At 48.7% G+C, this 18,142-nt stretch overlaps 1 protein-coding gene across 14 annotated transcripts in view; it reads left to right on the top strand.

Moving 5' to 3' along the window:
• Epn2 (epsin 2) overlaps positions 1-18,105 on the top strand; it is a 95,457-nt gene extending 77,352 nt beyond the window's left edge. For all 14 annotated transcript variants that reach the window (XM_074046698.1, XM_074046692.1, XM_074046696.1 and 11 more), the window contains 4 exons: positions 11,285-11,458; positions 12,020-12,106; positions 13,245-13,463; positions 15,518-18,105. In XM_074046698.1, coding sequence (XP_073902799.1) covers positions 11,285-11,458; positions 12,020-12,106; positions 13,245-13,463; positions 15,518-15,813 — 776 coding nt within the window. In that variant the 3' untranslated portion in view covers positions 15,814-18,105. The remainder of the gene's footprint in view (positions 1-11,284; positions 11,459-12,019; positions 12,107-13,244; positions 13,464-15,517) is intronic.
• The last annotated feature ends 37 nt before the right edge of the window (positions 18,106-18,142 follow it).

Here is an 18,142-nt window from a genome sequence, read left to right as displayed (position 1 = left end):
TGCATCAGGTGTTCTTAGGAAACTCAGTCCCTGTCAGAGCTGTGTGATAGGACACTGAGTGAAAGTGTGATCAACCAAAGTCAGGCAGGCTCAGGAAGGCTGTGTCTGTCAAGTCTGTGCTGTGTTCTGGGCCGAGTGGGGGCCGAGGGTGGGAGGGATTCAGCTTCCATGCCTCACCATTTCCCACTGCCTGACTTGTGTGTGAGTGGAGTGTCACCTGTCAGAAAAGACAAATGGCAGTTTTACATGACCAAGTTCTGCCCATTCCTTCCATTGGCTGGTGGACAAGGCTTTGTCCTGGGCTGAACCCTCAAGGTCCAGCAGGGAAGTCTCCCTGGTGGGTGGGGACAGTGCCACCTCCAGAGGCTGGAGCCAGCACACCTGTAGGCTGAGGGATGGGCTGCTGTGGAGAGATACTGGGCATCCTATAGGGTGTGCCAGGGCCTGAACTGTTAGTCTTTAAAGAACTGGAGATCAATTCATCATTCTAACCATTTTATTTGAAGTGGAAAATCCATTGGTTTTAGTGCATTCACAGTGCTGTGCAACTACCACTATTACCTAATTCCAGAACATTCTTACCACGCCAGACAGAACCCATACTTGGCAACTGCAAACCTGCCTTCTGTCCCTTGGGATTTGCATATTCTGGACTTTTTTTTTTTATTTTTGCAGCACTGGGGTTTGAACACAGGACTGTACACTTGTAGGCAGGCGTTCTTACTGCCTGAGCCACACCACCAGCCTTTTTTTTTTTTGTGAAGGGTTTTTTCGAGATAGGTTCTCATGAACTGTTTGCCCAGGCCTGGCTTTGAACTGCAATCCTCCTAATCTCTGCTTCCTGAGTTGCTAGAATTACAGGCGTGAGCCACCGGCACCCAACTTGGATATTTCATGTGAATACAGTCCAACAGTATATGGTTTTCTGGGTGTTAAGCATGCTTTTGAGGTTTGTCCCTGTTGTAGTGTGTGTCATTCCTTTATTCCTTTTTGTAGCTGAATAATATTCCATTTTATGAATATAGCATATTTTGTTTAGCCACTGATGGACAACTGGGCTATTTCTGCTTTCTGGTTGTTGTAAACGCAGTTTTTTAAACAAAAAGTTTTTCATAGAAAACATTAAAACTTGAAATCTATTAATATTTAAATGTTAGCAAGGATTTTAAGAAATTAAGACCATGGGGGCTGGCAGAGTGACTCAAGTGATAGAGCACCTGCCTAACAAGCACAAGGCCCTGAGTTCAAGCCTCAGTACCGAAGGAAAAAAAAAAAAAAAACTATGAGCTGAGTGCTGGTGGCTCACCTGTCATTCTAGCTACTTGGGAGGCTGAGATCAGGAGGATCATAGTTCGAGGCTAGTCTGGCAAATAGTTCACAAGACCCCCATCTCCAAAATAATCAGACCAAAATGGACTAGAGGTGTGGCTTGAGTGGTATAGCACCTGCTTTGCCAGTTGTGACACCCTGAATTCAAACCCTAGTCCATCAAAAAAGTTTTCTTAAATAAAGAGTGCAATTGGGGTTCATCAAGATCTGAGGATGGTTACGTGTGGCTTTTGTCCACCAATTTGCTACTTCTTGCCACTTGCCCACTCAGGGCCTCTTCGTTCTGATAATTTTGGCATTTTAACCAGTAACATGAGGAAAAAACAGTCCACCAAAGCCCATAGAGTTTGTTTATTCCTTTGGGGTCACCCAGACAGTTAGAGACAGGCCCAATGCTTATGGTACTACATTGTGGATTGCCACAAATTTCTTCTGTGGCTCTGGAAAGTCCTAAAAAGCCTCGGATTCCAGCACCAATTAGCCATTGTTAAAATGGGAGCTCTTCAGCGTCCTGATTTTTTTCTGACATTATCTTTTTACTTAGCTGAGGCCACATTGTGTATATAATTTTACATGTACATACACGTACTACCAACTTGTGCTGTCACGAGCACTTCTAGACATCATCAGAAACTAAAAAACTTGGTGCTAGAGGGACGTTTTGTGGCTGTGCCATCAGCTCAGTGTTGTACACAGAGGTGGTCTTGCAGCCCCAGATCTCTGCTGGCATCGCGGTGTTGTGGGTAACCCGGTGCATGGTCTGACCACTGCAGGAGACACACACCCCATACCACCCCAGCCTGTTTGCTTCTTAGCAAATGCTTTGCTTCTTGTATCACTGAGTGGTGTGTTGGGTTTACTGCTCAGCTTCTGGCAAAACCCAGCACTGCATTTACAGGGCCACTCCTGTGTCCCAAAATGTGCTCATAAATTATAAAGGTTAGAGCCTCTTCCCATGCACTATGACTTGTACCCTCCAGAAGAGAGAGACTCTTCTTTGAAAGCCACCATTTGTTGTGGACTTGTCATTACTAGTTCCTTCCAGTAGCATTAGGGGCTGCTGGGCCAAGTGGCCTTGGGAGGAAATGCTAAGGGCTGAGAGGAAGGAAATCAGAGACTGCCAGGTCAGCGGGGCACTTCCTGCTCTATTCCAGACACACAAAGCGGCCACCTGGTCCTCAGAGGCCATACAGCCTGACAATTGAGAAGGCCTTGGCCAGCTTTCCTCCTTAACTGTGCATCCGCCCACCACAGGCCAGGATGGGGTCTGTCTCCCACCGCCTGACAGCAGCAGGTGTGTTGCTGGCTTCTCCATGACCCCTTCATGGCTGTGCACATGAATATTCATCTAGATGTGCTCTGGGCTGGTGGGACTCACACTCCCTCTGAATGGCCCTATAGCGGAGGAGGCCGGAAGCTGCTCGTCCTTCCAAGCTTGATTCCACCCTCCTTTCCTCTTCCTCAAGCTTTCAACAAGTGTTTATTTATTGGGTGTGTGGCATGGCTGGACCCTCTGAGGGCACAGAGGAGCCTTGCAGCGTCTCTACCACCATTCATGGAGGAGACTCCCATGCCTGCAGTGGTCCCTGAGGGCATCTGGGGCCTGGTCTGTGCCTGGCACTTTCCCACAGAGGGAGGAGGGGTGCTGTCTGTTTCCATAGCATGTTGGAAGAAAGCTGTGCTGGTCATAGGACTGTTTACCCGTGTCTGTGGAGGTTTGCTCATTTGGCACAAATCTAAACTCAGCCCAGCAACTTGCAGAACCCCAGATATACCTAGGTCCCTGATGTCACTTGCAGAATACAAAGCTGACGAAGCTCACCCAGGCTAAGCAGCCTGTCCAGTGAACTATGTGAACTGAGTACATATTTCATTCCTTGTCCAGAGCTCGCTGAGCTGTGGCCAGTTTTGTCCTTGCAGGCTCCGCACACTGCTGATGTGTAAAGAAAGCATTACAGTTCATGTAGTCACTGCAGCAGTGCATTGTGGGGTTCAAGGTGGAAAGAGTTTTTCCAGAAATGTTAAAACTTTGTTTTAACTCTTTGGGGAAAAACTGTGTTTAGAATGACATTGTCAATGTCTAGACACATTGTCAATGTGTCTAGATGGAAAAATGAATCCTACTTTTACACACACACACGCACGCACGCACACACGCACGCACGCACGCACGCTCAACAACTGAGGTCAGGAGGCTAAGATGCAGGCCCCCAGGCTGGAGGAGGAGGGCTCCGGCATCTCAGTTCCCCCAAATGCTTAATATTTGTATTGTGTGTTGTCTGCCTGGGAAACTCCTGTTTGTGGAAGACACGACTTGAATGTCACTGCCCAGGGAAAAATGGTCACCTTGTCCTCCAGGCCCCACTCCTACCCTGTGCCCTGACTGATTGCTGCTTGGGATCTGTGGGCTAGTGTGGTGGTTGCTGTCTTTTTCTCAGAGACAGGGATCATCCCAGACCTAGCCTGGGGAATGCTGAGCAAATGCTGTGTGGGTAGAGCAAGGTGATTGTGTGGGAAGCCTGGGGTTGGCCCCACTATGTGTTCACAGCTTATGCCTATGTTTTGAGCTGGGCCACCAGGTGGGCCCTCACTTGAGAGAGGCTTGGCAAGGGCCAGAGTAGACCAGGAGCTCGGGTTCTTACACATCCTGGTTCCCCGTTCGTGTTGCCTGAGGAGCTTCTAAATATTTGTGCCTGGCACTCTTCCGCATCTTGTGTGCATGAGGAGAGGAGACCATGTTGATACTTTTCTGAAGTCCCAGAGAGCTTCCCAAGGACAGCTATAGTTGATAACCATTGGTGCAGTGCTCCCACACGCCTTGTGAGTGACCTTTCTTGCTAAGACTGGAAAGCTTCCTGTGTAGATTGTTGGTACAGAGACAAGGGCAGCTCATGCCTGTATATGTAACACCTAAACATGCTAGGCGCCGTTACCAGTGCTTCACTGGAGGGTTAGAGCAGATAAACTGCAAAGCCCCTTCCAGCCCAAAGTCCTGGATTTCCTTGGTCCCATGTCACCTTCCTCAGTCCCTCCTCATGTCAGCACAGAGCCAAGGGGGACAGAACAGCCCTGGCCCTGTTCTTGAGGGAGCACATGGAGCCTGAAGACAGATACCTCCTCCTGTAAGCAAAGGCTGGTTGGGGGTGCCAAGCAGGTTTAGGGTTGTGGGGCTGTGGAAGTCCTCCACCAGACTGTCTGGTGAGGCAGTGTGGTCAGGATTCTACTTTGAAGACATCTTCAGGAGCCAGGTAGCTGTGTCTTCAGCAGCATGATCCAGTGGCTCAGCAGTGACCATCCAAACTTCAGACCTGCTTGGCTCTGATGTCAGCCTCTGCCCCCGGGAGCTCAAGGTTCTGCTCTTTTGTAGGCACAGGACTACCTTGAGTGTCCAGTGCATGTTCCATCTACATATCCCAGGGGATAGATAGGGTCACTCTGCAGCTCCTGTACTACTTCTGGGATTGGGGTTAACTTCAGCCCAGAGGAACCCTCCCTCCTTTATAGGGAGTGGGTGAGGGGACAATTCTCCCAAGGAGCATGAGGGTCTCCTTGTGGAAGAGGAATGGAGGCTGGAAGTACTAGGGCATGACCCCTGATGGAGGCAAGAGGAAGGGAAGGACAATACTTATCTGTCTGCAAGGAGGCTGGTGGCCAGGGCTGCAGGGGCAGTGGAGGCCACCAGCCTGTGTCCTTCCAGACACAGTCCAGCTGGCAGAATGTGGGCCTTGCAGCAGACTGCCCCCCTCATGTGAACCTGAGAGGCACAGATGAGCAGGGGCAGCCCGGGAAGGTGTGCCAACATCCCCATGGCTTCCACATGGCACTGGGTCCCAGGGCTTTCGCTGTCCTCTCTGTTGTGTCACATCCCAGCTGTTCTGGCATGTGCACTAGCTCTCTCATTTAGAACCACTTCCACCATGTGATTCCCTCCAGTCAGGACAGAGCCAGGGCCTGTGCCTTGCCTCATGGAGAACAAAGAAAGGTTTGGTCCCACAGTGATTCCAGTGAGGGCAGGGTCCTGATCAACCCTCATCATGTCAGGTAGATGTGCACCTGAGAGAGCAGTTTCAGTCCCATAGGGAGGCGATTCTGCTTGAGATGCTGGAAGACCTGTGGTCAAGTATCAGAAGGAGTTTCTGTACAGGGAGACAGGTGTTTCTGGAGCATCTGGAAGGTGGTGGGTTTTGGGGCAGCAGTAGGAGAAGCCAGGGGGTCTAAATAGGAGTTGTGAGGCCATGAGGACAAGAAATGGGTCCACAGGGTGCTGGGGGTGCAGCTTGTGGATGGGTGTCTGCCTGGCTGGCTCTAGCTCACAGCTTAGGGATAGATGTTCACTGCAGCCAGCCTGGGCATAGCAGCCAACTGTCCAGGCCCAGCAGTAAGGACTGCAGTTGGGATGGCGTAGTAGACCCACAGGAAGCCCTTTGGCATTTCAGAACTTAAAAAGGCATGAAGCCACACAATGGAAGGACTAGCAGTTGGTGTGTCTTCATGAAAGCCATGTAATCTTCTGCCATGCAGGAGCACTGGCAGTAGGGCTTTGAGGGGCACATGGAGGGTCCAAGGAGTTAGGTCTTTAGGAGCTCAGGGGAACAATTGATCCTTTCTAAGATTGGCAGGTCTCTGCCACCTCCTGCTTCCCTCCTCTGATCCTTGGCTCAGGTAGGTCATCACAGGCTTGTTGGATGTCCCCTCATGAGTGGGGCTCCAAAAGGAGTTCACAGTCTAGGGGAGACCTGTAGTTAATCGTGGAAGTGATCTAAAAGAAGGGGAGCCGAGGACTCCAGAGGGGTTGGGGAACACAAGACTAGGTAGTAAAACAAGGACTAGGGTGGCTCAGAGCTATTAAGTAGGTTGCCACCCTGGTGTGTTTGGGGAGCAATGGGAATTGGTGTGGCTGGGCCAAGCATGAAGGCATTGAGGACATCTATTTCACATTGATTTGGCATTCCGGAAGAGTTTGTGTTCAAGAGGTTAATGACTGAGGGCTTTTGAGAATTGTAAAAAAGTGCTGCTTGGGTACAGGTCCTGGGCCAGATTTAGCATCAGGCAGCTGCAGAGCACCAGGGAAAGTAGCCCACAGAGAGCAGGCCGTCCACTAGCAAGGAGCATGGTTAAGCTGATGTGTGGCTGCGTGGCAGTGACACAGACACAGAGGACAGTGGAAATATCTTCAGCATGCCTAAAGAAAAACAGTCTCAGCCAGGCACTGGTAGATCACCTGTAATCGTAGCTAGTCGGGAGGCAGAGATCAGGAGGATCATGGTTTGAAGCCAGCCCAGGCAAATAGTTCGTGAGACCGTATCTCAAAAAACCCTTCATAAAAAAGGGCTGGCAGAGTGGCTGAAGTTGAAGGCCCTGAGTTCAAACTCCGTACCACAAAAACAAAACAAAACAAAAAAAAACCCAAACCAGCCTCGCTAGACATCCATTCCTAGCAAAAGAATCGTTCTTCCAAGGATAATGGTGGAAAAAAGGTATTTTAATTTTAGAAGCAACTACAAAAAAGTCGCCAAAGGTATTCAGGCCTGGTATTCTTGAGGAGTGAAGGGGAAGTGCTGGCATCTTGTGGTGACAGAACAGGAAGAGAGCCTCGGTTCGGAAGGAGCATGGGAAGGAGCATGGGAGAGTGCTTTGAAAGTAATAAGAGTGTAAGAAAATTGATTTGGCACATTTTAAAGCTGATGCATTTGTTGTTCCCCGCAGGCAGAAAATGTAATTCTTTGCAATTACATGCATGTAAATTAAAAAATTTCTGTGCTGGAAAAAAAAAAAAAACTAATCCCAACAAATGTCAAAAAATTAGAATCACATGGCATTTGTTTTCTGATCACAGTGGACTAAGTTAAAAATTGTTGACAAAAAGATAAGTAGAAAAACTCTGTACACCTGAAATGTTCAAAAACACTCTGAATCCTGAATCAAAGAGAAACTATAATGAAAATCAGAAATATTTAGAAGCAAATGTAAGTATTTTCATAACAGAATTTGTGGGACAATTTAAGTATTCTAAGATAAAAATGCATAGCTTTATTTTTTATTTTGAGTTTAAATGCACTTTATTTTTAGGTAACCTACTTGACATTTTTTTTTTAAACTGAAAATGTAGCTTTATGTTCATATTAGTAATGGAGAAAGGCACAGAATTAATGGGGATAGAATGGCATTACACCCAAATATAATAGAAGGAAGGGAGTCATAAGGATAAGAAAAAAAATTAGTGAAATAGAACATAAACATAACAGTGTCTATAAAGACAGAAGTTGGTAATTGAAAAGAGTAATAAAATAAACCAGTTTCTGGTAGGATTAATTTTTTAAAAAGAGGCAAAGCACAGAGTTAAGAATGATGTGACTGATTTGTAGACTCTGCCAACACAGTGAGAGGCTTTTGATCAACTCTGCTTACAAATCTGAATACCTACATAAAATGGATAAAAGAAAATTTGGCAAAGCTGAAGAATAACAGTAAATCTATAACTAGAGATACGCCTATCATCATGAAAGAAATTGAATCAGTAGTTAACCCCTCCCCACAATCCACTCAGAGGGGGTTACAGGCAAAGCCTAACACTTGCAAAACAGTTCCACTTTTACCCACAGTCCTTCAGAGAACAGAAAATAGGGAATATTCCTACTTATTTCTGTACCACTGTCACCTTAGCACCAAACCAGACAAAGACAGTATAGTGTGAGAAAAACCATTCAGGCCGGTGTTGCTTATGAATATTGATGTAGAAATTCCTAGGAAAGAATTACAAACCAGGAAAATATTTAAAAGATGAAGTACATCATGAAAACCTTCATTTATTTGAACCAAGCCATTTGAGAACTTAATATGTGCCCTATTAACAGATTAAAAGAGAATAATCGTGTACCTCTTAATGCAGGCAGACACAGTTCAATATTCATCAACCATTCATTGTCAATTTGGAATAATGGGGACCTCCCATAAACCAATAAAGGGCTCCTAAAAGGAGAAAGAAAGGTAATAACATGGTACTTAATGCTGAAGTGTTAAAACACTGATTCTGTAAGGTCAAGAACAAGATGAATACCAGTGATCAGCCTGTCTTTGTTTTTCTCTTTTCTTTAAATTAGGTATATTAATTGTACAAAGGGGTTTCATTTCAGTGTTTCCATACATGCATATAATGTACTTTGATCAAATTCACCCCATCTGTTGCTCTTTCTTATCCTCTTTAAAACAGTTCTAATGGATTTCATTATTCTATTTACATACGAGTGTGAAATACTTCACTCATATTCACCTTCTTTATCCCTTCTTTCCATCCTCTCCCTTCCTGTTGGCTCCCACCCCCAAATAGTCCCCAAGATTAAAGCATAGGTCTACATTTTGCATATGAGAGAGAACATGAAATATTTCTTTCTTGGCCTGGCTTATTTCACTTAACATGATGAGCTCTAGTTCCATCCATTTTCCTATAAGCAACATAATTTCATTTTTTAAAAAATTGATTGTATTGGAGTTTGAACTCAGGGCCTCAAGCTTGCTAGGCAGGCACCAGACCCACAATTTCATTCTTTATGATTGAATGATACTCCACTGTGTTTATATATCACATGTTCTTTATCCATTCAGCAGTTGCTGGATACTTAGGCTGATTTAGTAGTTTGGCTATTGTAAATAGTGGTGTTGCTATAAACATGGGTACACAGGTATCTCTGTTGTATGCTGATGTATTCCTTTGGATATATGCCCACCCAGGTGTGGTATAGCACGATCATATTATAGTTTTAATTATTATTTTTTTTTGTTTTGTTTTGAGGAACCTATATACTGATTTCCACTGCAACTGCATTGTCACCAACAGTGTAGAGGGTTCTACCCTTCCCACTCAAGCACATCCTTGCCGACTTTTGTTTCTTGTTTGGAGGGGGCAGCACTGGGGTTTGAACTCAGGGCTTCACACAGCTAAGCAGGCACTCTCCTACTTGAGAGTCCTTTTTGCTTTGGTTATCTTTACTTTTTTTTGATGGGGGGGTTTGTGAGGCAGTATTAGGGATTGAATTTAGAGCTTTGCACTTACTAGGCAAGTGCTTTACTACTTGAGCTACTTCACTAGTCTTGCCTTGGCTATTTTATTTTTCAGAGAGCTTCTCACTTTATACCTGGGTGGCCTGGGCTTTGATCCTCCTATTTATGCTTTCCATGTACTGAGAATTTCAGCTACTTGGAAAACAAAGGTAGGAGGGTTGCACTTCTAGACTGGCCCTGGCAAAAACACTAGATCCTATCTGAAAGCAATAGGATTGGGGGTATGGCTGAAGTGATAGAGCTAAGTGAGTCCCTGAGCCCAAGCCTCAATACCACTATCCCCCCCCCCCCAAATTCACTGAAAGACATTAAAGAAGACTTAAGAAAACAGAGCTATCCTGTGATTTTGGTTTGGAAAATTCATTATTATAATGATAATGTTTCTCCCCAAATTGACATGGGATTCAATGCAATTCTGGTCAGAATCTCAAACAGGTTTTTGTTGTTTTAATCTTGCTTTTGTTTTTAATCTGATAAGATGATTTCATGGTGAATATGGAAGAACAAAAAAGGCAAGAATAGCCAAGACAGGTTGGGATTTGCTGTACCAGTTCTCAAGATTCATCACCATAACACGTGTGAGGATAACTAGGAGCGTGCAGGGATGGAGAGCCAGTGCAAAAGAACAGGAAACCCAGTAATAAACACCTGAAGACCTGGCTGAGCCCAGGAGGCACTGTCCACCATTCAGTGGGATTTCTGGAACAAGTGGGCGCTCTAATGCATGCTGCTGGGACAAGTCAGTAAGACAAAGATAAACCCTAAAGCAAGGTGGGTGGAAGACCCAGCAGGCACCTTATAGGAATGGAGCTGTGAGTGACCTGTAAGTATATGAAAGGATACACTTTATTAAGGAAGAAGGAAATGCTCCAAAATAACTTCAAATCTACCTGACTGGCCCAAATGAGAACGTAAGATGCTGTGAAGCCCCACGGAGGGGCTCACAACGGAGGTTGTGAGGCAACTCCCAAGGCAGCAGGGCTTCATAAAATGATAAATGAGCAGGAAAAGCAAGAGATTGCCTGGTACACAGCTCATGAAGGTTGGGATTGAGAGGCACTTTGTGGTCCTGGAAAGGCAGCAATGATGCTTAGACATTTGTTGTGCTTCAATGCAAGAAAGGAGGTGTATGATTTGTTCCATATTTTCACATTTATGCAAAGTACAGCATATTGCACCTGAAAGGGAATGATGTCTAGTGCTAGACGCACACAGTTGTGACCTGCTAAATCTTGTTGCTCAAAGTTTGAAAGTGTTTTACTCCTGTAGCTGATGAAGTGTCCAGCAGTTGGCTCTGTTATCCTCTGTATTCGGTGTTCGTCTGGCCCATTCCCTTGGCAGAATGGTTCAAGTGATAGAGTGCCTGTCTTGCAAGCTAGGGGCCTTTAGTTCACACCCCAGTACTAACACCAAAAAAAAAAAAAAAAAGGGAGAAGAAGCAGAAACCACTCAAAACAGGTGGGAGAGGGTGCCTATGGGTATCTCTGGGGAGCTAGGGCAGAGTAGGGAGGGGTGCCTGGCTCCTCGTCTGAGGGAACACCAGAATTTGGGAGAGTAGGCTTGTTCCCCATAGCCTATTTTGCTCAGGGACCACCCCCACCTCCAAACAAGCCTCTTGTATGGCAGGGAGCATTTAGATGGTTTGTCAGCTGTGTTCTCTCTGGTTCTTACCAGAGGGGCTATCCCTGGTCATCCTGGCCTGACTCTCCTCCCTAGGGAGTGACAAGGGGCTTCGGCTCTGTCTAGCCTTGTTGCTGTGTCACACCGACCGCCCTTTGGATGGCCACCTCACCTGGCACAGGGCACAGACCCCAGTATGTCCCACAGTGTTTTCTCACCCCAGCGTATCTGAACTTAATGAAGTTAACCTCTGAGTTCTGATCCTGCCTTGCTACAGGTGCCAAGCAAGCTGCCTCTGTGGACCCATGGGGAGTGCCCACCACAGCCAACACACAGTCTGTCCCCAAGAGCTCAGACCCCTGGGCAGGTTCGCAGCAGCCTGCCCCTGGTGCTGGGAAGATAACGGACGCTTGGGGTGCAGCCTCTGCTGTCAAGCCTGGCTGTACTTCAGGTGAGCACCTTGATCTGCCTAGGCCCTGCGACTTCCCGCCCAGCAGCTTCTCCCCGTGCCTTGGCAGTGGCCTGTTGGGTTGCTGTGTTTTCTCCTTCTTTCTCTGCTTAGGCTTTGGCCCCAGTCCCAGATCCTGAACCACACTGGTGGGAGTGGGCACTCATCAACCCTCCTGTGTGCCTGTGCCTCCCTGCTCAGAAGCTTCCTGAGGGGGTATTTAGAGGTGTTGCTCTGGGCCCCAGCTACAAGCCCTGTTCTCACCCCAAGCTGGCCTCAGCACTCTCTCCTGTCACTTCCCACAGATCCTCACCCAGTGTCCAGACCCAGCTCAGTTGTGCCCCGCACTATCACTTGCCTCTTACATTTGAGTCAAGGACAGTGGCTGGCCAGGCTCCCTGCTCATTGCTCTCGCAGCCCACCAGATACCTGAGCCTATCCTGCTTTGTTGGCCCTGAGTTCTGCCCCATGAGATGGAATACCCAGAGAGAGCCCCGGTGCCTGACCACCCACTAGGGGAGTGGATAGAAACCCCCTCCATCACTAACCTCTCTGTTCCTGCAGGGTCCTTTGAGCTCTTCAGTAATTTCAATGGTACAATTAAAGATGACTTTTCTGAATTTGATAACCTCCGGACTTCAAAAAAAACAGGTAGGTAAACAGCTTTGGGACCTGTCAACGTCATTTTCTTCTTTTCATCTTAGGAGCCTAAAGCTTTTAATTTTAGGAATTCACACAGAAACGGAAAAGTCACAAAAGCCAGAGGTTGAGTTTTTCTTTGAACTTTTCTAGTGTTAAACAGGTATTTTGTGACTTGTTGCCTCTCCCCTGGAGCTGTGCCACCAGGTCAGCCAGGGCCACTAGCCTTCTCACCTTGTGTGGTCCACCCCAGGTCTTATCCACATGTCCAGTAGCCTTCTTCCTGCCCACTCCCCAGAGACACCTCCTTTCCCCAGACCACCTACCTCTGGGCATGGTGGGCCAGTTTCATTGTTCTCACCCCTTCCTGGTGACAGTTCTTGTGGCCCTGCTTCCAGGCCTCTGTCCATGCAGACCCTGGTCTGCTTCAGATAACAGCTTCCCTCCTGTGTGCCCTGAGCTAGGAGGGCTGGAGGTGCAGAGAAAAAGGGCCTAGCAGTAGAGGCAGACCCAGAATGGGCAGAGGGGGAGACCTGGGGTGTGTGCACACCCTGTGGACTTAGGGTAGCCAGGCAGCCTCTGTCCCATCTCAGGCCTCACCTCCCAGTACCCACAGCAGTATCTCTTTCTGTTCCCTCCCTCAGCTTCTGCCCTTGCCTTCCCCGCTTCCCCACCATCTTCCCTTCCCTTCGATACCTCTCCTTTCTCTTTTAGTCCCCCACACCTCACCTGTAGCCACGGACCTGGCTGACCCTGGTCTAAGGTCTGAGCAGTCTGGCACTCATGATTTCCCATCCCATTCACCCCAAGACTCAGGCTGCTGGCCAGGAGACCAGAGGCAGCTTTGAGAACGTGCTGCTTTTCAGAGTCTTTTGCTTGATAGTTTCTTTTGCTCATCATTAAATATTATTCTATCCCTCCATTTTGGTGTTTGGTTATGTGGGTACCTAGTTTCTTTAATTCACCCATGGCTGTGTGTCCCCATTCAGGGCAGCAGGAAGCAACACTGCAGTGAACATGTGGTCTTGTGTATAGCTGTGCTGGCCCTGGAAGCCACTGGCCCAGGAATGCCTTATAGGGTAGGCAGCATTCAGCATGTGGTCTTAGTCCCTTACCCCCACACTCAACAGTACTGTCTTGTGTCTTGTAGCTGAGTCCGGGACCTCCCTGCCATCCCAGAACAATGGAACCACTACCAGCCCTGACCCATTCGAGTCTCAGCCCCTGACTGTTGCCTCGAGCAAGCCCAGCAGTGCCCGGAAAACGCCTGAGTCTTTCCTGGGCCCCAACGCGGCCCTGGTGAACCTTGACTCGCTGGTGACCAGGCCTGCCCCACTAGCCCAGTCCCTCAACCCCTTCCTGGCACCAGGTAGGCACATGTCTGGGCTTTATCTATTTGTTCTGCTTGAGGCTGGTTATGTGGCCTGCCTCTGGCCCTGACTTTGTTCCACCTCTCAGGACACTTCTGTCCGTGCCCCAACTGCGAGCCCTGAGCTCCGGGGGCTGGCTGGCCTGGGGCTGGGCAGGAGTGGAGCCATCAGGAACTCCGTGCTTCTACCCCTCTTTAGGATTGTATGAGATGGGCACGAAAATTGCTGTTTTAAAGAGGGAGGGTGTGGGGAAAAACAAAAACAAAAAACACCTCTCTTTTCAGTTGAGAGCACCAAGCAGAATCTGCCCTGATTCATTGGTTCCAGCAGGAAGACCCTTGCTTGAGGGCCACTTCTGGGTCCAGTGAAGGCGGGTGGAGTGCTGGAGTGAGGAAGAACCAGGGTTTGCTACTCGGCATTCTCCTTGTGAGAGAAACTGTAACTTGGTACTTTTAACGAGCCATTATCGGGGAACCAGGTGATCCTTGCCACAGTGCCTAGCTCAGGATTCTGTTCATCCCCTCCAGGATCTGTACATTGGTACAGGACAGGCCCTTGGCTGCTTGATCCAGTTATCCAGGGCCCAGCTGTGCCCTCTTCTCTCCCCATGTGCCTCATGCCCTCAGCTACACCAGGCTTCATGATGTCCCTCAAACATTTACAAACCTTCTTCCCCTCTAGACTGTGACATCCTCCATCCCCTCTGCTTGGAACATCCTCCGTTTTCTTTTCTTCCCAAACCCAGCTCAGGTGATCACCTCCTGTAGGTAGTCTTGCCCCTCTCCCTTTGCAGATTCTCCAAGGGCAGGAGCGTGTTCTCCAACAGATGTCAGCGCTGCCCTGGCCCTAAGCTACAGGGGCTCTGAGAATCTCAATAGCCTGGCAGGGGACAATGACCACTAGACCTAGAGGGACTGAGGTTGGGGCTCTCAGACAGAAGCCCGGTTTTGGAGTTCCTGAGTCCCATCCAACTTTAAGGTCCTGATGGGTAAAGATGTGGCAGGTAGCCTGTGATTGGAACTGGGTACTCAGGCAGCCTGGAGCCCATCCCTGCCCAGGATACTTCTGCCTGCCTCTTCTGTTGGAGTCCAGAGGCCTGCCGGAGCCAGTGGTCAGCCTTGTCCCTCTGCTGTCCATGGCACTCTTGAGCCTTGGGGTAGCATTGTTGTCTGCAAACCCATCATGGACCCCAGGGACTGTTGCCAAGAAGGAGGCGGTTTGGGTAGGCCTGCCTGCTGCATCTCCAGGGCCATTCTCTGTGTTACACAGGAGGTCCTGATTGTCATTTGTGGAGTTGCAAGGAGAGCAACTCCATAGAGCTGCATTCCTGGCTCTGTCCCTTCCTGGTGGGGGAACTGCAAGCCCAGGGTCTAGCTTTGGAAGGAGAAACCCCCATTTCCATGAGGGTCAAGGTGTGGCAGCCTCATCTCTACAGTGGTGACTTGGGGCTGCCCCTTGCCAGGCATGGTGGCGTTGGGTCGGAGGGAGTGGTGGTGGTGCTGGGCTGGGGACCAGCAAGAAAAGGCTTTCTGGTGTGAGGAAAGTTTGGTGAAACTGATTGGCTTGACAGCAGAACTTCCCAAGCCTTCATTTGCCAATGTGTGGGTCCCAGAGTGGCATGTGGACTGAAGTTCCCGCTATCCCCAGACCTCTTCTCTCCTTGGCATCTGTGGTCACAGCTGGACAGACAGAATGAGATAGCAGGGCAGCCATTTGCTGCTGACACTGACCTGGGCATCAGACCCAAAGAGGAGCTGGGGGTCTCGGAGCCTAACATGCCCCTGGCCATGGCCTTATTTAGATTTGACTCTGAACAAGTCATACACTCCTTCCTGCTGCAGTCTTGCCCTCCACAGGGTGCTTCTTGCAGTTAGTAGCCATTTGCTGGCATCTCCTGTGGAAGCTGGGGGCACACCAGGGACGGGACACACACAGTTCTGACCTGGGCTGAGAATCTAAGGTGAAGAGCCGGGTCCAGAGGGTGACTGCGCTCTGCCCAGAAGGGCTGGTGCCTTCCCAGCAGCTCACCCTCTGTCCCCTACTCTCTCCCCAGGTGCCAGCACCCCGGCCCCAGTCAACCCCTTCCAGGTAAACCAACCCCAGCCACTGACGCTGAACCAGCTGCGGGGGAGCCCTGTCCTGGGGAGCAGTGCATCATTCGGGCCTGGTCCAGGGGTAGAGCCCATTGCTGTGGCCCCCATGACCTCAGTGGCCCCACACCCAGCTCTGGCAGCCAGCAGCTCCTCTTTGACACCACTGGGCCCTGCAACAATGAACATGGTGGGCAGTGTGGGCATCCCCCCATCGGCAGCGCAGACTACCGGCACAACCAACCCTTTCCTTCTCTAGTGCCACCTGGGATCTGTCCAGAGCAAACACCTGGCGCACCTGTGCCAGAGGACGCCAAGTGGGGACTCTCTCATTTGTGGGGTGGTGGCCAAGAGTATGGTGGGGGTGGGGTTAGGGCTTTTCAGTTCCAGCTTCCTGGTGAAAGGGTTGTTGATATAGCCAAGACCCTCATAGACCGAGCGATACATGCTCTCCTCCTCCCAAGTGCTCAATTCCATACCTGCTCCTCTGAGGCCTTGGACAAGGAGGACAAGTTGTCAGTGTTGCCCTTGCCCCAGACCAAGGGTTCCTGAGACGCTGCCTAGCCCAGGACTTGGGACAGTCACCGCCTTGACTTTGCCCCAACCCCTAGCCCTAGGGAGCCCCCAGGCAGTCCAGGTATGGATGGGGTAAAGCGTGGGTCCATCTCACACTGACCTTTGGGGAAGTGGCTGCGCATGTTTTATTTCCTTTGACTCCTGTGAGTTCAAAGTAAACACTACCACGTGGACAACTCTTAAATTAAATCCACTAGAGCGAGCTTTAAAACTAATCTGAGCATAACCCTGCCACGTGGCTCTATGCTTGTACACGTTTGCACATATTTTGTTTAGTACAGTTTCATATTTGAGTTTGCAGAATTATCTAATAGTCTTTTTTTGGCTAATATTTTTATAATGTGGTTCTTATTTAACTGTCTAGTTTTGATAGAATTTACCAGGTCTTGCTGAATTGAGATCTTGGCACATGTCATTTTAGTGGTCTAAATTCTCTTATTTATGGTTTTAAATGTTAAAATTTTAAAAAAGAGATGCTTGGATAACAAAAATATGCCTTATGGAAAAACTAAAGCAAATTCTTTATAGGAAAAAAATATGGGAATTTGATTACACTAAAAAGACGATGTTTATTTAAAAAAAAAAACAACAAAACTCCAACAGCAACAAAAACTCATAGCCTACAAGTTGCCTTTTCTTTCTCTAGCTCCCTTTTCTGGTGAATTACCAAACCAATTGACTCTTAGCCTTTTTGGCTAGATCCCGAGAGAAGCTTTTTTTCTTACCAATATACCAACATCTTGAAAGTTAAAGGAAAAAAAAAAATCTAACATATGAATGTGACTCACCAGTTTTTATCAACTAATTCCTTCTTTAATGGGCATGCAGGGATTAACGTGGACTTGTGTTTACAGTGGACCGGAAGTGGAGAAACTCCCTTAACTTGTGGCTGTGTTCCCCGTCTCTGTCCATGCTCAGGTTAACTAGGGGATCATGTGGAAATGGTGGTGGTGGGGTTTCTGTTTCCATGGGTTCCTAGGGGATAGTCCCCAGGCCCAAATGGGTGAGGGACCAGGACTGGCCCTAATCTGCCCACCTGGCGGCTCCAGACCCAGGTTGCAGACTGAGAAGTAATCATCTCTTCTTTTGGAGACAGAAAAAGCTCATTCTTGCATGGGATGGGTTTCTAACAAACATGCACTAATATCATCTCCCTCTTCTAACTTCCTGCTGTCCTCACGCCATCCCCACGGTTTAAAAATTATATACCAGGAAAGACTTCTCCCCAGGGAGGGGACATTCCCCTGAATGCTGTGTCCCAGCAGCTTGCCTGGTAGGCATTTCTGGTTCGCCTTGCAGTATAGACTTCTCACCTGCCAGTCCTCCGTGGTTCCAGATCTGACCCTCAGCATGTATAGGATGGGCTTGCAGTAAGTAGTCTCTGGGCTGCAGGAAGCCAGGTAAGCTGGGTGAGGACTAGCTACTCAGGCCCCTCTTGTGCCTCTGAGTGAGAGCTCCATGCTGCTTCTAGGCTCCAGGAGCCATGGACCAAGTCCCTATCAGCCACTCCTCCTAAGATCTTAGGCCTGGGGCTGGACAGTGGCTCCAGTGCCATTCAGAAAAGCTGGTGGCTGGACTCCTCCTGCCTGGGGAGGGATGGAGGCGCCTGCCCAGGATGGTGCTTCCCTCAAAACGGTGCAGGGCCTGGGCCAGCCTACAGAGCAGCATGTCTGCCTGGGGCCAGAGATTCTCCTGTAACAGCCAAGATCCCTTCCTAATAGGACTGAGGCCCTCCTTCCGGCCCAGGCCGTCCCAAGCCCACATTGTCCCTGTTGCCCACTGCACTGATCATGAAGCCACCGGCCACTGCCACGCGTGTTGCACACATGCCACCATGCCCCCTCCTGATGAGTACCATGGTGGAGGAAGTCACCCAGCCACTTCTCAGTCCTAGGGGCCGGTGGCTGGTTTTGAACTTGTGTTGACTGTTGATACTTATTTACTGTATAAATATAATTTATCATTTGTATCATGATGCGGTTTCTGGCTTTGTCCTTTCCCCACTCTCTATC

Source organism: Castor canadensis, chromosome 11 (assembly GCF_047511655.1).
Source record: "Castor canadensis chromosome 11, mCasCan1.hap1v2, whole genome shotgun sequence".
NCBI lineage: Eukaryota > Metazoa > Chordata > Mammalia > Rodentia > Castoridae > Castor > Castor canadensis.
The sequence above is the reverse complement of the archived record's forward strand: the minus strand, read 5'-3'. Positions and strand labels throughout refer to the sequence as shown.